General features: G+C 37.6%; 1 protein-coding gene across 1 annotated transcript; it reads left to right on the plus strand.

Moving 5' to 3' along the window:
* Positions 1–6,214: 6,214 nt before the first annotated feature.
* LOC131151242 (glyceraldehyde-3-phosphate dehydrogenase, cytosolic-like) lies at positions 6,215–23,078 on the plus strand (the record flags this gene model as incomplete). The annotated part of the gene is made up of 6 exons (XM_058102494.1): positions 6,215–6,266; positions 16,204–16,301; positions 22,295–22,437; positions 22,532–22,615; positions 22,881–22,970; positions 23,075–23,078. Coding segments are annotated over 6 exons (471 nt in total), but the record flags the coding sequence as incomplete, so codon positions are not given.
* Between the last annotated feature and the right edge of the window lie 3,967 nt (positions 23,079–27,045).

The following is a 27,045-nucleotide window of genomic DNA, read 5'->3' on the forward strand; positions in this document are numbered from 1 at the left end:
TCCAAGTGATGGATGAGGGGTTGTCTATGGCTCTACCGTCTTGGAGTGTGTTGAACTGTAGGAAGATGTTAGAGAACTGCCTAGTGGTAATTTAGGGAAGGTCGCTATTGGTGAATCTGGTAGTATACGACATGTACGAGTTTGATGTTATACTGAGGTTGGATTGGTTATCTTCTAGTTTTATGGTGATTGACTGTCGTAGGAAAGTGGTGGTGTTTAGACCTCCTGGGGAGCAGGAATATATGAGTTCATAGGATCATGTGTGCGTTCAACGCCACAGATTCTGTTAGCTATGCAGGCGAGAAGGTTACTCTTGGATGGTTGTCAGGGGTACTTAACTTGTGTGAAGGAACCACCTCGGGATGATCGGAAGCTCAAAAATATCCGAGTGGTTAATGAATTTTTGGATGTATTTTCGAAAGACTTACCTGGGTTATCTTCTGATCAGGAGGTAGAGTTCTCTATTGAATTGCTGCTAGGTAAGACACCGATTTCTAAAGCTACATACTAGATGGCTCCAACTGACTTAGAGAGTTGAAGGAGAAGTTGCTGGAACTATTGGATAAGGGCTTTATCAAACCTAGTGTCTTTCCCTAAGGAGCTCCAGTATTGTTCGTGAAGAAGAAGGACAGGTCAATGCGAATGTGTATTGATTACCGTGGGATCAACAAGGTAATAGTGAAGAACCGATACCCGTTGCTTCATATAGATGATCTGTTTAACCAACTGCAAGGAACGTAGGTCTTTTCAAAGATCGATTTACGGTCAAGGTATCATCAGGTGAAAGTTAGCACTGAGGATGTTGCGAAGACTACTTTCCAAACCAAATATGGTCACTACGAGTTTCTTGTCATGCCATTTGGGTTGACTAATGCTCCAGCGGTATTTATGGACCTAATAAACATGGTTTTCCATGAATACCTAGACCAGTTTGTAGTGGTATTCATTGACAATATTCTGGTATATTCTAAGAGTTTGGAAGAGCACAAAAACCATTTGAGGTTGGTATTTTAGGTACAACAAGAAAAGAAGCTATGAGCCAAGTTGAAGAAATGTGAGTTCTGGTTGAAGTAGGTCGCATTTCTTGGCCATGTCGTGTCAGGAGGTGGTATCTCAATTGATTCGAGTGAAATAGAAGCAGTGGTTGACTAGGTGAAATCGAAGAGTGTGCAGGAAGTTTGGAGTTTCCTAGGACTGACTGAGTACTACCGGCAGTTCGTGGAGGGATTCTCTAGTTTATCTGGCCCTTTGACACGGTTGATGAGGAAAGATGTGAGTTTTTATTGGACTGACGAGTGTGAGGAGAGTTTACAAGAGTTGAAACATAGACTAGTCACTACCTTGATTTTAACCATCCCATCTGGGGACAGTGGTTTTGTGATTTATAGCGACATGTCTCTGAAGGGGTTGGGATGTGTGCTGATGCAACACGGGAAAATAATTGCTTATGCTTTTCAGAAACTCAAAGAGTATGAGAAGAATTACCCCACGCATGATTTGGAGTTGGCGGCAATGATGTACGCACTGAAGATCTGGAGACACTACTTGGACGGTGAACAGTGTGAGATCTTCATGGACCATAAGAGCCTCAAATACTTTTTCACGCAAAAAGAGTTGAACATGAGGCAGAGGAGGTGACTGGAACTGATCAAGGACTATGATTGCATCATTAGCTATCATCCGAGAAAAGCTAACGTGGTAGTTGATGTGTTAAGTCAGAAGTCAGAGCATGCGATAGTATCGACTGTGATAGCTTAGCATCATATTAGACAGGATCTTGAAAGCCTTGGTGTGGAGTTGGTGGATGGTAATCATTAGACTTTCATTGCTAACTTGGTGATCCAGCCGACATTATTAGAGAGGATTAAAGCCACGTAGGCTAATGATGAGGAGTTAGTCGAGGTTGTAGAGAAGGTACAGTAGGGGCTGGCTGCAGATTTTAACATCTCTGAGGAAGGTGTATTGTTTGGAAATAGACTGTGTGTTCCAAATGGTGAGGGGATAAGGAATATGATTTTGGAGGTGGAGCATCGTTCCTTGTATATGGTACATCCGGGCAGCACAAAGATGTATCGGGATTTGCACGAATCATTTTGGTGGAGTGGCATGAAAAGGGAGATTGCTCAATTTGTGGAGTAATGACTAACGTGATAGTAGGTAAAGACTGAACATCAGAGGCTGGCAGGGCCATTGTAGCCATTGAGCATTTCAGAATGGAAATAGGAGCACATCTCCATGGACTTTGTCACAAGGTTACCACCAGCAGTTCACGGGCAGAATGCAATTTGCGTGATCGTGGATAGGTTGACTAAATCTGCTCACTTTATACCGATAAAGGTTAGCTACTCCTTGAGTAGGCTAGCAGATTTATACGTGCAGGAGATAGTCAGAATGCACGGGGTACCAGTGTCCATTGTGTCAGATCGAGACCTGAGATTCACTTCTTGATTCTGGAAGAGCTTATAGGAACCACTGGGGACGAATCTTATTTTCAGTACAACGTTCCACCTCCAGACTAAAAGACAGTTAGAGAGGATGATATAGATCTTGGAAGACATGTTACAGGCTTACGTGTAGATTTTGGCAGTAGTTGGATTCAGTTTCTACCGTTAGTGGCAGATATTGGGTCCCGAACTTGTACAGCAGACTTCTAAGAAGGTCAGATTGATCAAGGTTATAATTAAATCAGCTCAGAGTCGACAGAAGAGTTATGCGGATGTTCATCGTCATGAGTTGGAATTCGAGGTAAGGGTAAGATATTCTTGAGAATCGCTCCGATGAAAGGGGTGATGAGATTTGGGAAGAAGGGCAAACTGAGGCCGCAATATATCAGATCATTCAAGGTACTTGAACGAGTGGGGGAGATGGAGTCTTTACATAAGAGCTAGACATGGGAGTTGGTGGAGCTTCTAAAGGGGAAGAGAGTGATAGGATGCAAATGGGTGTATAAAAAGAAAGAAGTCGTATTTGAAAAAAGGGAGAAAAATTCAAGGATCGCGTAACAGCAAAGGATTACTCACAGAGAAAAGGGGTTAACTATGATGAGATCTTCTCCTTTATGGTCAGACACACTTCAATTAGGGTAGTGTTGGGTTTGGTAGCGCATTTTGATATGCATTTGGAGTATATGGATGTAAAGACAACTTTTTTTCATGGTGATTTGGAGGAGCTAATTTACATGGTACATCCAGAAGGGTTCAGTTAGTCTGGACAGGAACACTTGGTCTATAAATTGAGAAAATCACTTTATGGGCTTAAGCAGTCTCTGAGGCAGTGGTACAAGTAACTTGACTCCTACATGATCCGGATTGGCTACATGAGATGTGAGTATGATTGTTGTGTTTTTGTGAAAAGCCTTGATGATGATTCATTTATTTTTCTATTACTTTATGTGGATGATATGTTGATTGTAGCGAAGAGTGTGAGTGAGGTCAACAAGTTGAAAAATTTGTTGAGCAAAGAATTTGACATAAAGAATTTGGGTGTAGCCAAGAAGATTTTTAGGATGGAGATTCAAATGGACAGAGCTTCTAGGAGATTATGATTATCTCAACGTAGTTATGTTATGAGGGCATGGGAGAGGTTCAACATGGATAATGCAAAACCAGCGAGTACACCCTTCGCAAATCATTTTAGATTGTCTATCACTCAATGCCCGAAGACAGATGATAAAGTTCAAGACATGTCAAAGGTTCCATATGCCACTGCAGGAGGCGCTTGATGTATGCTATGGTTTGTACAAGACTGGATTTGACACAAGTTGTTAGTGTGGTGAGCAAGTTTCTGACATCATGTTTGGTAGACAATAGGGTGATCATTCAATTGTGAGATATGTGGATGCAGACTATGTAATGACCTGCTAATTTATTTATTATTAAACTGTAACGACTTGCTAATTTATTTATTAATTATTATTATTATTTTTTTAAAAATATATATTTATACTGAAATTTACACTACTCTGAAACCTATTAATTTAAATCAACCATCAACCTAAGTAACGGGAAGCTGTATACATAAAAAAACATATCCACATATGTTTACAATACTAGAGTGTTAGAATATTCCCTAAACTGTACATACACAACCATTTCCCAAAAATACTCTCAACTGAAACTAGGGCTACACAAGAAGACTTCCCAAAATACTCACCCTTAGATAGGGCAGTACCATAACCCCCTCTATTTGCGAGTCTGATCTGTTCGCCCAATTGGATCACCTGAAAAATATTAAATCACTGGAATGAGATAACGCTCAGTAAGATGAAATATGCTAATATTGGTGTGTGGTAAGTGAGTTACATGATTGTAAAAATCTAATTTAGAAATACCGTAATAACTCGAAAAAAAAAATTATAAAAAAAAATTAATTAATTAAAATTATTAATCAATCAATTAATTAAACATTATTCAATTAATGTATTAAATAAACAAGCAAAAAGAAATAGTATGAAAAAAAAAGAGTAATTATTAATTAATTAAACCTTATTAAATTAAATAAATAAATAAACAAAAAATAGTAAAAAAAAATTGGAATAAAGATATATATATATATATATATATTTATATATATAAAAGTTATCTTAAAGTAAGTAAGCAAAAGAAAAAAAAAAAAACAAAAAAAAGAAGATGAAAGCCTTCTCAAGTCTCTCCTTCTGAATCTCTCTCAGCCTCCGTCACCTCTCCGTCTCCGTCTCTCTTTCTCTCCTCATTTCTCGATGAATACTCAATCGATCAGGAAACGGAAGGTGCCGTTGGGTTCCTAACTCCGCCACCGACATTTTTACTAGAACGGATTTGTTGTGAAAACGGTTTAGGCACTGCTCATGGGGAAATGTAATTTTTCCCCATTTTCTCAATTTCGCTATTAATATGCGGTTAAATTGATGATCAGGCACCACCACTGGGTCCTAATCGTCGATATCGTCATTTTGACGTAGGTAATTTTTCAATTCGGGTTTTTTAAGCCCTACTCCAAAGCAAGATTGAGATTTGAAAAATTTGACAATTTGGCTAAATTTAAGGGTATATTTATTTATTCAGAAATTATGACCCTAGGAAATATTTAAATAATATTTTATTCAGGAATAATTTACTGGAATTAGAAATTTTTGAATTAGGGTCTGGGTGAGCGCCGCAGGTATTTTTTTGGAGTCCCTGTTGGTGTAGTTCAAGAAATCAGGTAAGGGAAAAAATATATCTTAAATTAGAATTTTTATGAATTAAATGAAAATAAATTGTGTTATATGTACGTATAAATTTTTCAGTATGGGTTTAAAATGCCAACCATTTAAATTATGTTTTTCTGAATTTAGGACTGGTTATTAGATATGTATATGTGAAATTGAACTGATGAAATTAAAATATTTTTTTTCAGAATAATTATGCAAGAAATTAAAAATATTTTTCTAGTATATGAATGTTAATTGTGGGTTGGCTTATTTTCAGGCAATGTATGAATTTTACTGCTAAATTGTGTGGCATGAGTAAATAAGAATGCTGTGTGGAAATATGTTATATGTATGAGATGCATGATATACAAGGAATGAACTGAGTATGAAAATGTTAAATGGACTATGTTGTTTGTGTGTATTAATGCAATCATGTAAATAGCTGAAAAATGCTGGGTAAAACAGCTAAAAGTGGTTGGGTAAACGTGTAACAGCTGAAAGTGGCTGGGTAAATGTGAAATAGCTGAAAGTGTAAATGTGTAACAGCTAAAAGTGGCTGGGTAAATGTGTCACAGTTGAAAGTGGCTGGGTAAATGTGTCACAGCTGAAAGTGGCTGGGTAAATGTATGACAGCTGAAAAATGTTGGGTAAAACAGCTGAAAGATGCTGGGTATGAAATGAAATGAAAGAAAAGAGAAATGAATGAAATGAAAATGAAATGTGACATGTGAATAATGTAAAATGGGAAAGAGTCACTTAAAGTGAAATGCAATGCAATGTTAAGCCATGAATATGAATAGATGTGTATGATTGAATAATGATCAGAAAAAAATGATGTATTATAATATTAGAAGTATGTATGTACGTAGAGCACGTTACCTTTCGCCTGAGGGCTTGCTGTGTAAGGCGAGTGCACTAGTAGTTACAGATGTGGCAGTAGTCGCATAACGTACTAGGGCAGAGGGAACCTACTTGTATGGGCTGGTAGATTTTCCTATCCTTAGGGCTTTCGCTGGTAAACTTTTGTATGAACTGTGTGAGTACGAGATCAATTTATCACTTGAGGGCTTACTGAGTAAGGTGAGTGCCCTGGTATGTTTTAGTTGTGACATTTGGGTTGCCTAAATATCAGAGCAGAGGGGTGCTACTTGTATGGGCGGGTAATCACCCCTATCCTGGGTAATCTCGTGGGTTAAACATTTGCATGTGTTTGACTAGGTTCAGGGAATGATTTCAGAAATTATGTTAATGATTTTCAAATGTTAAATAATATGTCATATATAAACTCATGTTGGCCACACATTGTTTTAATATATTGTTTCTTCCCTTACTGAGATGTGTCTCACCCTAATATGAATGTATCTTTTTTTTTTTTAGGATTTCCTCGAGATCGAGCTTTGAGAGCTCGAGATTTTATAACATTTTGTGGAAGATATAAGAAAATAGTATATTTTTATGTTAATTTTGATATGTCTATTTTATGTTTTATGATTTATGCTTTAAGTTTTATAAGATATGGATGGTTGTGAAACATACTGGTATTAGTAGATAATGTTTTGGAGACATGTATATATTTGAATATTGGTGGATAATTAATTTATTATGGTTGGTAGTTAGAATTAGTAAACTCTAGTATTATGTTATATGGAGATTATGATTATGTTTTCCGCTGCGTATATTATGGATTATCAGGGATTTTATCAAGTTTAACGCATCAGACCCGGGTTTTAGGGTTCAGGGTGTTTCAAATACCATATATAACGGAATTTGAGAAAACTCATATACCTATTACAGTATAAATCATACCTATGTTGCTTAACGAAAACGGATTTTTCTATATATTCTATTCATAATACTTCTAATATCTATAGGTGTGACTATTTTTTGTAAAAATCTGATCATACATATATAATAACTGAGAAAATTCCTTAGATGTATAACTGAAAATCATGATTTAACCCCTCATGATAGGGTTGTGAGGCCCATAGGCGGGACCTATCCTGGTTGGCCGACCAGGGTAAGTCAGCTGAACTTCGATAGTCAGATCGACCCCCTCAACCCTTTTTTGAAGGGGATCCTGTCCACAACATAGGCACAATCGACTTCTAAACATACTATCTGAGTAATGTGGTTGCACTCTGAACTGAATATAGCTACGATACCAAACTCTACTGACCTAATCTGGTCCATCAGGGTCTGATACCATATAAGTAACTGATATTTCTAAAATACTGTTTTACCATGATTTTGAAATAACCATAACCCCGTAAAACTTATTTGAAAATCTGAATAATTAGTTTCTGTATAACTGAATACCTATCAAAATATCTGAGTATCTGGGTGTTATGGTTTTAAAATATGATGTTTTGAAATTGCTGAAAATATATGTTTCTGAGTATACTGTATATTAAAAATTCATTATTCCATAAATGTGTAAATATCATGATAATACTGCTAATAAGTTGTAAACATGGTGTTTGTAAATTGTATAAATACTGTACTGTTCTGTTACCAACTCATGTCACACCAACAAATATTAAGATGCTCAGACTCTGAAAACTATATTTATGGTCTGTATAATAATCTGGTAAAAACATATAATTTATACTGAAATCATACTAAGATTTTCTAGCATAGCATATTTCCTATACCTGATTCCTGCTAAAATCCCCTACTGTAATTAGTCCTACACCCGCAGGGTTCCCCACTCAACACCTCGAAAACATCCCCCATAATTAAATATCATTATTTCTTCGACTACTACATTTTCTACAATTGTTGGAATGCCAAATATTGAATAAAAAACTTTACCCTGAATTTGGGATGAAATCTATATTGACTCCGCCAACGATCCACTCAAGCAGATTTGGAGAGAATCTTCCCAAGAGTAACGTGGCAACTTTGGATCGTCAATCCAGTGAAGAATGGAGCCGAATTTCTAGAGAGAAGGAGAGAGGGATGAAAATCCTAGAGAGAGAAAAGGTTTTGCACCATTTTTGTGTTGAAAATCCATTTTTAAGAGTACTTATAGCCCTAGATTCGTTGAGGAGACACGTCATCTCGTCGACAAGTCCCTGAAGAATTTCATCGACGAACCTCAACTCCTCATCGACGATTTTCAGATTGCCAAAAACCCCCTCTTGGTATCTTCTCGTCGATGAGACATGCCTTTGTTGACGAGATCCTTATGTACCCTCATCGACGAATCCCCTGTGTTCATCGACGAGGCCCTGATAAATTTTCTTGGGTTATTACATTCTCCTCTCCTTATAAAAATTTTGTCCTTGAAATTTACTATTTATATGATTTCTCATCCTTTACGATAAACGATCTACTTATTTTATTACTTACCCTCACTTATGGTAGAGGAATACCGTGGTTACATAGGTAGTTCTGGGAGATTAAATCTATAAAAGAAAATTCCCCCAAAACTAAAATACTACCTATCCTATACTAGAGATAGTGGTAAAGCTAGCCAATAGGAAACTAATCTAATCTTCTCTAGTATCTCAAATAGGCTAATAAACGTAGGGTTCAACTTACCCTTCTTCCCAAGCCTCATGATTCCCTTCAGTGGTACTATTTTTAGAAATGCATGGTCTCCCACTTCAAATTTCAATTCCCGGCGGCGAGTATCCGTGTAGCTTTTCTGCCGACTCTGTGTTGCACTGATTCTATCTCGAATAAGTTAGACTTTATCGTACGCCTGCTGTACTATTTCTGGATCCAAATTTCGTCTCTCACCTAGCTCACTCCAGTATAAAGGAGAACGACACCTCCTACCATAAAACGCTTCATAAGGTGCCATGCTTATGCTAGCCTGATAGCTGCTGTTATAGGTAAATTACACCAGTGGCAAATACTGGGTCTAACTAACCCCAAAATCCAATACACACGCTCTCAGCATATCCTCAAGTACTTCGATCGTTCTCTCTGTCTGACCGTCTGACTAAGGGTGGAAAGCGGTGCTGAATGCTAACTGAGTCCGCAAAGCCTCCTGCAAGTTCTTCCAAAATCGTGATATAGAACGTGGATCATGGTCTGAGACTATGGATATCGGCACTCCATGAGGTCGAACAATCTCCTGTATATAAATCTCTGCTAATCTATTCATAGGGTAGCTAACTTAAATGGGTAGAAAATGAGCTGTTTTCATTAGCCTATCCATGATTACCCAAATGACATTTTGACCACGTGGCGCCGGTGGTAGTTTAGTAACAAAATCCATGAATATATTGTCCCACTTCCACTCAGGAATGAAAAGTGGCTGCAACTATCCTATCGGCCTCTAGTGCTCAGCCTTAACCTACTGGCACGTTAAGCACTACTGTACGAATTCTGCAATCTCCCTCTTCATGCCACTCCACCAGTAATACTCTCGGAGATCTCTATTCATTTTCATACTGCCAGGATGAACAGTGTACAGAGATTTGTGAGCCTCTTCTAGGATTGTTCTCCTAATGCTATCATCCGCAGGCACGCACAATCTGGTGCGAAATCTCAAAGCCCCATCATTTGAAATGTTGAATTCCTCTCCTTGATCATCCCATATTCTGGTTATCACTTCTGCTAATTTTGGATCATCTCCTTGAGCAACTTTAATCCTTTCATATAATGTAGGCTGTACAACCAGACTGGCAATAAACGCATGAGGATCATCTTTCACTAACTCCACGCCGAGTCTTTCCAAATCCATCTGAATCAGGTGCTGAATTGCTACTGCTAACTGCACTGTATCCTATGATTTAAGGCTCAGTGCATTGGCCATCACATTTGCTTTACCTGGGTGATAACTGATGGTGCAATCATAATCCTTGATAAGTTCTAACCATCTCCTTTATCGCATATTCAACTCTTTTTGTGTAAATAAATACTTTAGACTCTTATGATAAAAAAATATCTCACATTTCTCACCATATAAGTAATGCCTCAAAATCTTCAGTGCGTGTACCATTGCAGCCAATTTCAGATCGTAAGTAGGGTAGTTCTTTTCATATTCTTTCAACTGCTTGGAAACATACAATACCATCCTACCATATTACATCAATACACAATCGAGCCTTTTCAAAGACGTGTCACTATAAATTACATAACCATCGCCTCCTGATGGGATCGTTAGTACTGGTGTAGTGACGAGCCGCTGCTTTAATTCCTGAAAACTCTGCTCGCATTCTTCATCTCACACAAATATGACATTTTTCCTAGTCAAACGTGTGAGAGGCCCTGATAAGGCTGAAAACCCCTCAACAAATCGACAATAATAACCTTTTAGTCCCAAGAAACTTCCAACTTCCTGCACAATCTTCAGCCTGGCCCAATTTACCACCACGTCAATCTTGCCGGGATCCACTAAAATATCATCTCCTGAGATCACATAGCCAAAAAATGCAACCTTCTCAAGCCAGAACTCACACTTGCTAAACTTGGTATAGAACTTTTTCTCCCTGAGCGTCTATAGTACCTGTCTCAAATGCATCTCATGATTTTCAAAACTCCTCGAGTACACTAGTATATCATCAATAAAAATCATTACAAACTGATCTAGATACTGGTGAAAAACTCTATTCATCAAGTCCATGAACACAGTTGGGGCATTTGTCAGACCAAATGGCATAACGAGGAATTCATAGTGCCCATACCTGGTCTTGAAGGCTATTTTCACAACATCCTCTACTTTTACCCTCACTTGTTGATAACCTGATCTGAGGTCTATTTTGGAATATACCAGTGTACCCTAAAACTGATCAAACAGGTCGTCTATACAGGGTAGAGGATATTTGTTCTTAATAGTAACTTTGTTTATCTCTCTAGAATCAATACAAATTCTCATAAATCCGTTCTTCTTCTTTACGAACAACACTAGAGCTTCCCATGGCGATACACTGGGTCATATAAACCCCTTATCCAGCAAGTCTTGCAATCGATCCTTTAATTCTCCCAATTTAGTTGGAGCCATACGGTAAGGAATCTTAGAGATTGGCGCTGTCGCTGGAGGTAAATATATAGCTAAATTCACCTCGCGTTCGAGAGGCAACCTAGGTAGCTCCTCTGAAAAAATATCTGAAAATTCTCGTACTACTGGTGTACTGTCAAGCTTCAATTCATTTTTTGGCACTTCCTTTACAAAAGCCATATACCCCTGACTTCCGTCCAGGGGCAACCTGCTAGCCTGCATGACTGATACTAGCTGTGACTGAGCACGTACACGTGAGCCAACACACCTGAATTCTTGCTCACTAGGGGGTTTGAAAATTACTTCTTTTTGATAACAATCAATACTGGCTTGATTAACTACCAACCAATTCATACCCAATATTACATCAAACCCACACATATCTAACATGATCAGGTGAGCTAGTAGCACTCTCTTATGAATTTCTATTGGATAACCCCTGAGCACTCTTCGACATCTCATCACTGACCCTGACGGTGTAGCTACTAACAATTCTATATCTAATGACTAGGTCTCACTTCCAGATAATTTGACATAGGACGCAGAGACAAAGGAATGAATAGCACCTGAATCAAATAAAACAATAACTGGATATGTTAGAGCAGTAAAAGTACCTGTCACCACATCTGCGGCAGCCTTAGCATCACCCGGCGTCAAAGCGTAAACCCTCGTTGGGGCCATATTCCTCTGTTGGTTTCCACGAGGTGCCTGATATCCTTCTCGATAGGGCCTGAGAGCCGGAACCTGGTCTGGTGGTCCTGGGCATACACGTGCCATGTGGCCGGGTCTCCCACAATGATAACAAACATCTCTCCCTACTTGGCACTCCCCTAAATAGCGTCTCCTGCATATCTGACATACCGGGTAGGTGTGCACACCCTAATTCTCACGAGGTCCTGTCATTTGCCTCTGATCTTCCTTATCACGGCCTCCTATCCATGGGCCCCTGCTAGAACCAGCTTGAAAACCCTGAGGCATGGGCCTCTTCCTCTGACTCTGACCTACTATACCTCTCTGTATACCACTCTCAATAATCGCAGCCTATCTATGACCTCCGCAAATGTCTGAGCCTTAAAACCAATTACCTGCTCAAACAAGTTTTGCCTTAGACCCTCTTCAAACTTTCTTGCCCTTTTCTCTTCATCAGGTGCTAAATGTGGGGCAAATCACGACAACTTAATAAATCGAGCTGCGTACTGAGATACTGTCATCATCTGCCCCTATACTAGGTGCATAAACTCTGTTGCCTTCACGCTTCGAACGATAGTAGGAAAATATCGCTCGAAAAATAGCTCCTTGAATCGGTCCCACGATACTGGCACTTGAATTGGCCTTTGATCCTTAATTAGTCACGCTGATCTCCACCAACGCTTCACCTCTCCTGTTAGTTTAAATGCCGCAAATACCACCTTTTGTTCATCTGTACATGGGAGCACTACCAATGTCTTTTCAATGTCTTGGACCCAATTTTCAGCTATAACTGGGTCATCTCTTCCAAAAAAAGATGGGAGCTTTATCCGTGTGAACTGCTCGATCGTGCAACTACGCTCCCATGAGCTCCTAACCATCTTAGCCATCACCTGCTGGGTGACGTTGCGCAGTACTGCATTAGTATCTCCACCTCCCATACTGGAAGGTCTTGATCTGTCATTCTCAGCGTTCGTGCCACTACTTCCTGGGTCCATCCTGAAAAACGAAGAACACATTTTAAGAACCTTATCTCCTGTATAAACCTAATCTATTTCATTCAACTTGAATCCCACATTCATACTTAACTATCTCCCCTGTTCTAAGTTCAAAATCAGATCTCGTAACCTAAACACACGACCCAAAAATAGTTTACTATGATTTTCCTGAAATCGTTACTTCAAGAAAAATATAGAAACCACCATGAAAATCTTGTACCTAGACTACATAACAAACCTCAAATCCTTTCCTATACCCTGATATTACTTCCGCTGCACTTTAAAGTCTGTAGAACCTAACAACCTAGGCTCTAATACCAAACTGTAACGACTTGCTAATTTATTTATTATTAAATTGTAACGACCTGCTAATTTATTTATTATTATTATTATCTTTTTTTTTAAAAAAATATATATTTATATTGAAATTTACACTGCTCTGAAACCTATTAATTTAAATAAACCATCAACCTAAGCAACGGGAAGCTGTATACATAAAAAAACATATCCACACATATATATTTACAATACCAGAGTGTTAGAATATTCCCCAAATTGTACATACACAACCATTTCCCAAAAATAGTCTCAACTGAAACTAGGGTTACACCAGAAGACTTCCCAAAATACTCACCCTTAGATAAGGCAGTATCGTAACCCCTTTTATTTGCGAGCTTGATTTGCTCACCTAGTTGGATCACCTGAAAAATATTAAATCACTGGAATGAGACAACGCTCAGTAAGATGAAATATGCTATTGCTAGTGTGTGGCAAGTGAGTTACATGATTGTAAAAATATGATTTAGAAATACCATATATAACGGAATTTGGGAAAACTCATATACCTATTACAATATAAATCATACCTATGTTGCTTAATGTAAATGGATTTTTCTGTATATTCTATTCATAATACTTCTAATATCTATAGATGTGACTATTTTCTGTAAAAATATGATCATACATATATACTAACTGAGAAAATTCCCTGGATGGATAACTGAAAGTCATGATTTAACCTCCTATCCACAACATAGGAACGATCAACTTCTAAATACCACGTACTATCTGAGTAATGTGGTTGCACTCAGAACTGAATATAGCTATGGTACCGAGCTCTGCTGATTGAATCTAGTCCATCAGCGTCTGATACCATATAAATGACTGATATTTCTAAAATACTGTTTTACCATGATTTTGAAATAACCATAACCCCGTAAAACTTATTTGAAAATTTGAATAACTGACTAAATAATTAGTTTCTATATAACTGAATAACTGTCTAAATATCTGAGTGTCTGGGTGTTGTGGTTTTAAAATTATGATGTTCTGAAATTGTTGAAAATATATGTTTTTGAGTATACTGTATATTAAAAATTCGTTATTCCATAAACGTGTAAATATCATGATAATACTGCTAATAAGCTATAAACATGGTGTTTGTAAATTGTATAAATACTATACCGTTCTATTACCAACTCATGCCACATCAACAAATATTAAGATGCTCAGACTTTGAAAACTATATTTATGGTCTGTATAATAATCTGGTAATCATTACTAATATGACACTATTAGTGACGAATTTGAATATGTCACTAATAGTTTCGTTACTAAAACCGAAAAATATCGTGCGAAAATATTTTTCGCGCAAAAATTATTTCGGAAAAATATTGGCGACGATTTTTGTGGTATTAGTAACGAATTAAATTCGTCACTAAAAGATAAACATTAGTGACGATTAAATAACTGTCACTAATATTATTTAAAAAAAAGTAAAATTTTTTAGTTCAGAGTATTAGTGACGGATTTGGAAACCATCACTAATAATTTCTTTTTTAAAAAGAATTAAAAATTTTTAGTTCAGAAAATTAGTGACGAATATGGATATTCGTCTATTGCCTCATTATTAGTAATGAATTTGGAAACCGTCACTAATAATTTCTTTTTTAAAAAAAAAATAACATTTTTAGTTTAGAGTATTAGTGTCGAATATAGGAATTTGTCACTATTGCCCGTTATTAGTGACGGATTTGGGAACCATCACTAATAATTCCCTTTTTTAAAAAATTAAAAAATTTTAGTTCAGAGTATTAGTGGTGAATATATAAATTCGTCACTATTTCCCCATTATTAGTGACGGATTTGAGAATCGTTACTAAAAATTCCTTTTTTAAAAAAAATTAAACATTTTTAGTTTAGAGTATTAGTGACGAATTTAGAAATTCGTCACTATTGCCACATTATTAGTGATGGATTTGGGAATCGTCACTAATAATTCCCTTTTTAAAAAAATTAAACATTTTTAGTTCAGAATATTAGTGACGGATTTAGGAACCATCACTAATAATTCTCTTTTTAAAAAAAATTAAAAAATTTTAATTCAGAGTTTTAGTGATAAATTTAAAAATTCATCACTATTAACTCTTTATTAGTGACGAATTTGGAAATCATCGCTAATACTTTTCTCTTTAACAAAAAAAAAAAAAAATTATCTGAAACTATTAGTGACGAAAATTTTCGTCACTATTATTCCCTTATTAGTGACGGTTCTCCAAACCATCACTAATAGTCATACATTGAAACTAAAACCCGCGCGTTCCCGCAATCTCCCTCGCTCCTTTCCCTCCCATCCTCTTCCTTTCCCTTCTTTCAACAATCTCCGTTGCGGCTGCGTTGCATCACAACCACGCTCTTCGTCCTTCCGCCCACTGTCACCATCTCCATCCTCACCGCCCTCCCCCCCACCGACTCGATCGCGTGTAAGTCCCCGTTCAGACCAGGCCGGTCCTCGCAACACACCGTCGCCTTTATCATCTCCCCGCCTTCGCCGCAGTAACTCAGCATAATGTCGTCCGCGTCACTGGGGAAGCACCAGGAGGTCTCAGATCCCTCGCCGCTGCCACCGACGTCGCTGTCGTGCTTCGCTGCAACCGACACCGCTTCCTTTGCCTGCTTCTTCAGGTCCCTCACCTGAAGCACCAATTTTGTTAATTTTTGGGGGAGGAGGCCGTGGAGAGTGGCGAGGTGGGTGAGATGTTGCCACTGGCGTCTCCGTTCAGCTTCGCTGTGTTTCTTGACTCAGTCAAGAAATTGACAGGTTTTGAGCATTTTGAGCGGGAGGGAAACCGAGTGATCTCAGTAAAGGAATTGACAAGGGTATTACATCTATTTTCTTGATATTTTTTTTTATTTTTCTTTTTCATTACCATTTTATTTTATTTTTGTTTCTCTGGCTTATGCATCTGCCTGTGTTTGTGTTGCCCTGTATAAAATTACCTGCCTGTCGAAGAAATGGATCAACATGTTCATTAGAAGCATCTGGTTGATCCACATATAGTTATGGCTAAAGGAGTCATTGAAGTTGCTAATATCTTCAATAATTTATTTATCAGCTACACAGAAGACTGTTGATGGTCCATCAAACAAGGACTGGAGAGGTGGAAGAGCTACTGCTTCCAACATTATTCCTAGCAGCACTGGGGCTGCCAAGGTATAGTTATTAAAATGCATTTTTTATTCGCAGCAATATTGTTCTTTGAATGGATATTAAAGCTTTGTGTCACGGACCCCCAAAATGGGACTCAAGTAAGGGCCGTGTGGCACTCGTTGAGAGCTCTCCCTCGACAAGTTAGCCAACTCTCACACGTTCAAGCCTGCAAGCACGAGCACCAGGTGAGTCTCAATACTCAAGGAAAACAAGGAACAATAGGATTTCACATGGGCAATATATTCTTATGCACCGAATAAGACTATAACAATCAGAGACATCATAATCCAAGGCAACAGAACACCACAATGAAAAGAACTACTTGTATTATTCATCTACAAAAGAATCACCATACAAGCGATAACACAGATATTCATATATTCATTCTAAATCCCTGAAGTATACAATTATAGCAGAGTATCTCACTCCCCCATTTTCCCCATTACATTGTCACACCCTAACATCCTCCCCCACTCAATTTATCGACGTCCTCGTCGATGTGTTGTAGATGGTCTTCTCACTCTTCTGATGTCGATGTAGATGTCGTTGACTACGAATTTCTGAAATCTTCAATCTTCTGTATGGCATGTTGAAGGTTGTCTGCTGTTTCCCAACTATTCTCTTCTTCCCCCAGTCCTAACCACTGAACCAGAAATTGTTGTTGTTGACGACCTTCTAGATTGACTACTCTGTCTGCAATGATCTCCTGGACTTCTTTGGTGACAGGATGCCTTCTGGAAATTGTTGATCTCCTTAATTTTTGTCGGTGCGGATCTGCTTCATCTGTGTGGAATGGCTTTAAATTGCTTACATGAAACACGGGATGGACTGGACGTCTGTGGCTTTTCATCCACTCGGGTTGCTCTAGCCGATAAGATGCATGTCCCACCTTTTCGATTACTCTGATTGGACCTTCGTAATGACGTAACAGCCTTTTATCCTTGCCACGAAGAAAGCGAAATGTCTCCGGCGGCACTTTTACAAGAACCAGATCTCCAGCTTCAAATTGTTGTGGTCGTCTCCCTTTGTCAGCCCATTTCTTCATGCGCTTGGATGCTTTTTCTAACTGAGCTCGGGTGACTTCGATGTTTTGCAACCAATTTTTCGTGAATTGGTAGGCTTTTGGGCAATTTCCTTTGTATGGACCATCCAGAGTGTGTGGAAGAGTCGGTTGTTGACCTGTCACAATCTCAGAAGGGTTTTTATTAGTTGTAGAAGATTTCATAGAGTTAAAACAGAATTGTGCCGTGTCCAGTAAAGTAACCCAATTCTTCTGATTGGAGTGAACAAAATGTCGCAAGTATTCCTCCGGCATCCCATTAAAACGTTCAGTTTGACCATCTGTCTGTGGGTGATAGCTCGTGGAAAGATTAAGGTTTGAACCCATCAAGCGAAAGAGTTCACCCCAAAATCCCCCCGTGAATCTAACATCCCTATCACTAATTAAGCTTTCTGGAACACCCCAATACTTCACCACATGCTTGAAGAATAACTGAGCTGTCTTCTCTGCTGAACACGGCTTCGAGACCGGTACGAAAGTTGCATACTTTGAGAACCGGTCAATCACCACCAAAATTGTGTCAAACTCCTCTACTTTTGGCAACAAGGAAATGAAATCCAAAGAGACACTCTCCCATGGCCTAGCAGGAACTAGCAATGACTCCAATAAACCTAAGGTCTTCTTTCTTTCTACCTTGTCTTGTTGACAGATCCAGCACGTTTTAGTATAACTCATCACATCATCTTGCATATTCGGCCAATAATACCCCTGTGTAATCAAAGCATGAGTTCTTCGCCATCCCGGATGACCAGCCCACAACGTATCATGACACTCTTTCAGTAAGGTTTTCCTCAAGTTTCCAGCTTTAGGCACATAGACTCTCCTGCCTTTAGTCATTATCAGTCCATCTTCTACCCAGAATTGTCGTGTCTTCCCTTCGTCAATTAGTTTGCTTAGTGACTGCGCCTGCTGGTCTGTACTTAAATGTTCCTTGATAAGATTCTTCAAAGGTAGTGCCACCCTACTAGTTGATAGATGATTGATGATTTTCAATGCTGCTAATTTAGTTTTTCTACTTAAAGCGTCGACCACTTCATTCGTCTTCCCCATTTTATATTCAAAAGCAAAATCAAATTCAGCTAGCTTCTCCTGCCAATGGGCTTGTTTTGACGTTAGTCCAGATCGTGACAAAAAATGAGTAACTGCTACATTATCGGTTTTTACCACAAATTTGGACCCCAAGAGATAGTGCCTCCACACCCGAAGACAGTGTACCACTGCGAGAAGCTCCTTTTCTTGTGCTGTATAGTTCCGTTCGGCACCCGACAATTTTCTACTTTCAAAAGCAACTGGATGCCCTTCCTGCAAGAGAACTCCCCCTAATGCAAAGTCTGAGGCATCTACTTGCACTTCAAACGGTTTTGTCACATCAGGGAAAGATTAGCACAGGATCTCCTACAATATTTTCTTTTAATTCAACAAATGCTGATTGACACTCTTCTGACCACCCCCATGGTACCCCTTCCTCAGTAAATTCGTTAACAATACAACTCTTTTAGAGTACCCCTCTATAAACTTTCGGTAGTAGTTGGCTAGACCCAAGAAAGATCGCAGTTCTCTAACGGATGTAGGTGCTCGCCACTCCTTGATAGTTTTTACTTTAGCTGAATCCATCCGAATTTGGCCCTCCTCAATGATATGCCCCAAGAATTTAATACGCTTTTGAGCGAAAGCACACTTCTCCCCTTTTACATATAAATGATTTTCTTTGAGTTTTTGAAAAACCTTTCGAAGATGATCTTTATGTTCTTCTAAGGATGTGCTGAAAACCAGTATGTCATCAAGGTAAACAACAACAAACTGATCAAGGTAGTCCCGAAAAACCTGATTCATTAGAGAACAAAAGGTAGCGGGTGCATTTGTTAGCCCAAAAGGCATGACAAGGAATTCAAATGCTCCATACCATGTGACACAGGTGGTCTTCGGTTCATCTCCCTCAACAATGCGCACTTGATGATATCCCGACCTCAAGTCCAGTTTCATGAAATATCTAGCTGTACTTAACTGGTCAAAAATATCAGCAATCAGTGGAATAGGATACTTGTTGCGCACGGTCACCTTATTAAGAGCCCGATAATCTATACACAAGCGCAAACTACCATCTTGTTTCTTCTGAAATAAAACTGGGGCCCCAAAAGGTGCTTTTGAAGGCCGGATGAACCCTGCTGCAATAAGATCATTCAGTTGCCTTCTAAGTTCAGCTAACTCAGGCGGCGCCATTCGATAAGGGGCACGTGCTGGCGGCTTTACTCCTGGCAAAAGTTCAATTTCGTGGTCAATCTGTCGTCGAGGTGGTAAAACCCTCGGTAGCTGTTCCGGGATCACCTCCTTGAACTCTTCTAAAACTTCCTTAATGTCAAGTTGATATTTCCCTACTTCTGCATCTTCTAAGACTATTGGTAGAACCACGAAAGAATATTCTCCCCTTTTTACTCCCTTTTTGAATTGGAGGGCTGAAAGCAACTTCCTCTTATCGAAATTGTTGTAGACTGCGGGGACCGCACAAGGTGCACTTCCCATTATCACAAGACAATCCGCAGCTTGGATCGGCATTGAGCGTGTCACTTTAAGAAAATCCATCCCCAATACCACATCAAAGTCGTCAAGGGGTGCCACAGTGAAATCAACTGTTCCAGACTATGATCCCATTTGGCATGCCACTTTAGGTACCACCCCCACCGTGGTTAATGCTGGAGAATTCACTGCTTTTATCTTGCCCACATCTTTATCTACTTGCAATTCTAACTGTTGAGCTTCAGAATCAGCAATGAAATTATGGGTGGCCCCTGTATCAATCATGGCCCTGATTTTCTTTCCATTCAAAAGTAGATCCACATACATTAGTCCCTTCTCCTAAGACTTGTTGTTAATTACTTGACGCTCTAATGCCCCCAAAAATCTCAAGGCTCCCACCATATTCGGGTGTTCTTCTGGAATCGCTGTCGAGGTTTCGGTTTCCCCTCGAAGGGCCTTCATAGCATTCAAAGCCTTACGATCGGGGCACTCCGCCACTCGATGTGGTCCCATGCAAAGAAAACAAGAGATCGATCGACGCTCTTCACCCCCCGTTCGTCCGCCCCTCCACTCCCTATTCATGGGCGCTCCTTTATCTTTCCAAGAACTATTTGTCTCCTTATCCTTTCCCTAATTTGTGGGCTTATACACTTTGTTAGGACGGGAATCATTATTGGCGGATGTAGGGAAATTTCGCTTCCCAGAATTATCTGAAAAATCATCCAACCGTTCAGCAGCAGCGAGGGCAGAAGAGAGATCACCAGCACCTTATCGACGTATTTCATTTCTTGGCCATGTCTTCAAACCCCGAAGAAAATGAATCAGTTTATCCGATTCAGTTATGTCTACAATGTCCAACATCAAGGCTTGGTATTCCCTTACATAACTCCTTAATGAGCCCGTCTGTTGCAATTCCATTACTTTGCACTTTGCTATATACTCCACATTTTCTGGATAGAATTGGGCCTTCAACGCCTGTTTCAACCCCTTCCATGTGTTAATGACACATCTATTGTGCTGAATATCATTCCATTTAGTTCTCCACCACAATTTTGCATCCCCAACCAGGTATACCGTTGCCATATTGACCCGGTCCACTTCTACATCCACTCGGGAGCACGTGAAGTAGTGTTCCATATCAAAGAAGAAATTGTCCAGTTCCTTTGCATCTCGTGTACCCCCAAAACTTTTAGGTTCCGGTACCTTCCATCGAGAACTCTCATTTGGATGTAAAACTGGCCATCGGGCTAACTGTGCCACTGCATTCACTTTCGCAGTGATCTCTTGTAAATCCCTCTGGACTTAGACCACCGCACTTTGGACATTGCCCAACTCCTTCAAATCTTCATTCAAAGCAGTAATGGACACTTTAACATCTTCTGTAAGGAAATCAAGATTATCCGTTAGCTCCCGTAAGGAGGCCTCAAGCTCTATTGGCTCTCCCCATTGGGACGAAAGAGATGGCAATATGCCCTCAATATGTTGTAGCCTGCTCTCAAAGGCTTCCAACTGCTCGATACTCTTCTGGAAGGCCTCAAGCTCTCTTGGCCATTTCTCCAGGGATTTCACACTTGGAATGAATTTTTCAAGTTCCTCAAGTCTCTCTACGACTTTTGATACCCCATAGAGATTTTCTCTAGGGTTTTCTTCGGCGGCCTCAAGCTCTGTTGACACACCTTTCTCTTTTATCAACGTTGCCACCAACCCTTGGAGGTCACCGCACATTGTCTCCAGGGTTGCAAGTTTTGTCTCAAGCGCCTCAATGCGCTTCACTCTTCTTGACTTATTTCTCATAATCCCACGCATGGTGCTCGCACACACTGTGCTCTGATACCAAATGTCATGGACCCCCAAAATGGGACTCAAGTAAGGGCCGTGTGGCACTCGTTGAGAGCTCTCTCTCGACAAGTCAGCCAACTCTCACACGTTCAAGCCTGCAAGCACGAGCACCAGGTGAGTCTCAATACTCAAGGAAAACAAGGAACAATAGGATTTCACATGGGCAATATATTCTTATACACCGAATAAGACTATAACAATTAGAGACATCATAATCCAAGGCAACAGAACACCACAATGAAAAGAACTACTTGTATTATTCATCTACAAGAGAATCACCATACAAGCGATAACACAGATATTCATATATTCATTCTAAATCCCTGAAGAATACAATTATAGCAGAGTATCTCACTCCCCCATTTTCCCCAGTACATTGTCACACCCTAACACTTTGCTTAATGCTTTCCTTATTTGGAATTTGTAGAACATGATAGAAAAACTAATAGCATAATTATTTTACATTTTGGGTTTTCTTAATGTTCAATTTTATTCGAAAATTAATGCAAGTTGTAGTCAGCCAGTCGCACTGCCAAAATTGTGTAGCTTGAATAATTAGTATTTTATTTTCATTTTCACGCAGGCTGTTGGAAAGGTGCTGCCTGCACTGAATGGTAAATTGACCAGAATGTCTTTCCGTGTTCCCACTGTCGATGTTTCGGTTGTTGACCTAATTGTTAGGTTGGAGAAGGCTGCCACTTATGAACAGATCAAAGTTGTTATCAAGTATGTGATGGAAACCCTTTTATGTGCTCGGCGTAATTAAATAGTTTCGATTTTTTTTTCTCATTTTCTTTGTCTACTATTTTGTGATCCACAGGGAGGAGGCTGAGGGCAATCACAAGGGGATCTTGGGTTACACTGAAGATGATGTGGTGTCTATAGACTTTGTGGGTGATAAAAGGTTAGGATTGCCATCTTTGCTTCAAGGTTATATTTGATATTCCTTCTTCAGCATTTTATTAGGTTTAGGTTATGGGATTTTCGGTTGCATGGGTATCTGTTTGAAGTATAATTTATCCTCTTGTATTTTTTCTTGAAATTCATTCAACAGATGTGTTTTTCCTTTTGAGATTAAATGAATGGAAGCAAGATTTTCATCGCTAGCATGGTGCAAATTCCCTTTTGTGCTTTCTCCAAGATTTTGGTATTTGGGTTCACTCTTTCAGGTCAAGCATATTTGATGCAAAGGCTGGGATTGCTCTGAATCCAAATTTTGTGAAGCTCGTCTCATGGTACGACAACGAATGCGGTTACAAGTAATTCCACTCTTTTAATACTCTAAAATCATAGTTTCAGCTTGTATTGCCTCAAGGTTTGCATTGAGTGTTTGATGGGTAATTATATTGCCATTTTGTATCAGGTAGTTCAAAAATAGAGGTGACTAGAAACACTAATTGATACAGCAATAAAACAATTGATCATTTATGTCAACAATGAATGCATTGGTCTCATGCCATTGTTTGACAGTGGCAAAATTATTGATACAAGTATGTTTTTATTTATGCACATTCAATGCTATGGATATATATTCGACAAATAGGTGCTTCAGTGCAAAAAGAAGGGGTTAGTTTGAAGCAAGCTCAGGCATGGTTTTTCTTCCAATAGCTGATGCCCCGAGTCAGTGACTGCCAGTCTATGGTATTGTTCTTCATCTATCTTGGTTATAAAATGACTTAATTCTCTACGTTACAAGTTCTCAATATGAATTTAGCTCAACATGAAAAGTCCCTTCAGAATTCACAGAAAATTTGTCACTGATGGAAGCACCGCTCGGTCTCAAACTTTGAGACTTTGGCTGTTCCAATTTAACCAACTCACTAGTATGGTTCATGAGTCAATCACTGTTCGACCTAGAAAGGCTAATATATTCTTGACAATCAAAGTGTAGAAGGAAAAAAAAAATGCTTACTCATTAAAAAATGATGAGTGTCACTTAATGGTCTAATAGCCTAATTTCAGGATTTTCCTGTAGGCTTACAAGAAGATTGCCAAGTGAAGCGCATGATGAGTATCATTTAAACTAACCTCACCCGGCATGAAGCTGATTATTTTGAGGTAAAACAAATTATTCTCAGAAAATTGCTGAAATAAAATGCACGACCAGCATCATTGAGGCTAATATGGAAAACGATTTGAAGCAAATATTAGGTTTTGTTTAGGTTTATTTTAATTTCTGAAGTGCTTGGGACTTAGTTAGAGAAAAACAACATAAAAAGAGCCTTAGTCTATTTCTCCTAGTATCTTGACAAGGGTAGATAGATTTCATAGCCATTGAAGCGAGTCCTCTATGTTGGACAATGTCATCTTTGCTCTAAAACGATTGTGGTGCACATCAACGATGTGATTCTATACTGCTAATTGCTTTGTGTTTTTCTCCTTTGCTGTATCATAGTAATTGGGGATAAGTATAGAATAATTCTAAATTTTGACATGAGTGGTATTAACCTTAGCCTCTAGCTTCACTAGCTACTGAACATCCTTACATTTTTTATTGTTGACCTTATGATATTAGTCTCTAATGGGGTTGTTCATGATTCTGTTACCCGAATCGAAACTTCCAAAATTGAAACGAACCAAAAGTTTAGGTTCAGTGCTTTTGTAAATCGAAATCGATCTAAACCTTTTGGTTCACTATGGTTTGATTAACCAACAGTTCAGTTTGATAATTTGATCTGAACCAATTTTTAAATCATTATAATATTTTTAAAGAAAAATTAAATATTTTACTTGGATTTTGATTTAGTTTGAGCATTTACACTTTATTTATATAAATTTAAACATCCAAAAAATATTTAGTGCATACTATTTTTCAACTATAAGATATAAGCTATTGTATAGAAATGTATAATATAAATAATATATATCATAAATATATGTTTGTGTTGAATGCCAACTGCATGACTGATGCAGTATATTGTGAATTGCATGCTGGTAGTTAATTTAGGTTGTTGCATGTTTGAAATGATTTATTTGTTGAAAATAACTAGGTTTCAAGTACAAGTTTTATGAGAAAATGTCCAATTTACATACGGCATGCTGCCAAAATTTCGTTAAAATTTTCTCAAAATAAATCATGTACAAAGATAATTATGATAAAATGAATGTTAAAATATTTTTGAAAGGATGAGTGAAAGTTAAACGAATATTAAAACTTCATCCTTTATGTGAACAGCATTGCAGATTACTATCCATAATGCACCGAATGACTAAATCTTTTTGCGAACTCATCAGTAATTCCTCTGATGAACATTTCCCATAACTGCACTTAAATTATTATACTTCTCTCGAGTTTTTTTTTTTTTTTTTAAGTTTTTTCTTTCGCATTAGTGTACGAATGTCTGATTATTTTACTATCAAATTATTGATACTTATGGTACGTATACATATATGATAAAAAATCGTATACTAATTTTTTTTTAATAATTCTTAATTTATAGGATTTGCAGTTGTCATAACATTAGCACGATGCCATGCACTATAGTTAGATGCAACTATTGATTATTTTTTTATTTTTATTTATTTTTTGTTATTTGAACAAATGAAATTTCTGTATTTTAATTTGAATTTGTATAATGTATTTGTATTTGGATTTTATTTTTTAAATATTTTTTTGTTATTTGAACAGATGAAATTTCTGTATTTTAATTAAATTTGTATAATGTATCTGCATTTGAATTAGAATTTTGAATAATTTATGAATTTTGTAGTAATTATGGTTTAATGTTATGTATGCGAAAATGTAATTACAGATTTTTACAAAATATAATGATTAAAAAAATTATAAATTTTAAAATTATTAGTGACGGCTTTAAAATCGTCACTAATAATTGTCCATATTTTAAGTATTAGTGAATGATTCAAAATTGTCACTAATAATAGGGTATTAGTGACGAATTCCAAAATCGTCACTAATAGTATAGTATTAGTGAATGATTCAAAATTGTCACTAATAGTAGGACATTAGTGACGAATTTCAAAATCGTCACTAATATTATTAGTGACGATTTTGAGACGAGCCGATGTAGAATTTATAGTGACGGTATTAGGGTTTTACTATATTATTAGTGACAGTTTCAATATTCATCACTAATAATTATTAGTAACGACAGATATAACAACTAATTTAAAATCTTCACTAATACTTATAAATTCGTCACTAATACTATTAGTGATGGTTTTGGGATTATTAGTGATAATTTTGATCCTTCACTAATAACCTTATTTTTTGTAGTATTTGGATGTATTTTGAAAAATTTCAATACGATTTTGCATTATTTCCTATCTAAATCAACACAAATATAAATTTAAGGTCTCCCTAAACATGGTGTAAGGATATTTGTGTCTGTAAAATGAATTACAATATTCTCACTTTTGTATGCGATATAGATATTACTTACATAACAATTAAAATGGATTTTGCTTGGATTATTCCAATCTTTGGTAGGAAGGCCATGTAGTACAAAAAAGGTAAAGGTATTGAAGCTTTTGAACAAGAAGGAAAATAAAAAAGAGTGGTTGACAATATCAAAAGTTGTTGTACACTGAACATAGACTCTTAACATGATGAAATTGTCTATGTTTGATATTTATTCCTATTAACAATATTTTAGAAAGAAAAGTTTATGACATCCAAGTATAAATATTACATATTATTTTGTTTCTAAATTTTATAGTCCATTTGCTTTTCATTCTTCTTTGTGTCATCTCACTCTCTCTAACATAATCACGAAGAAAAGAAAACCACTCTCTCTTTCTTTATTTTTAAAATTGTCCGTGAGAGAAAAAGGTTATTGCAAAAGAAAGGAAAATAAAAAAGTAAACAAAGTTTTGGAAAAAGAATGGTGAAAAAACAAAGAAAAATGTAGAAAATGGAGAAAGTGATTGACAATACAAATCAAATGAGATGTAGATAGGTACATCCAATCTTCTCAATGATCCAAAAGTTTCATACTTTGATGTGAGCTACTTTAGATAATTCAGGGCTTTTTGAAAAAAAAAACTTTATAGATATTTATATCAATAATTATAATAATATACATAAATATAATTAATTAGGTAAAAGACATTGAATTCCCTCAAGGTTTGATAGAAAGGCATATACCTTCCTTAAGATTTTAAAATTTTTTGAGATTTTTCTTGAACTTTCAAGAATTTTATGAACCTCTCGTGAGATTTATTAAAAAGATACAAACCTAACACATTGCATATTAGTTCTTCATTACATGTGCTCATTCTCCCTTACTCACTTATTGTGTTTGATTCAATTCTTGAGAGAATAATGTGAGGTTTGAGTTGTAAATCATATTTACTCATTGTAAGGAGCATTCTTTG

Source organism: Malania oleifera, chromosome 3, assembly GCF_029873635.1.
Source record: "Malania oleifera isolate guangnan ecotype guangnan chromosome 3, ASM2987363v1, whole genome shotgun sequence".
NCBI lineage: Eukaryota > Viridiplantae > Streptophyta > Magnoliopsida > Santalales > Ximeniaceae > Malania > Malania oleifera.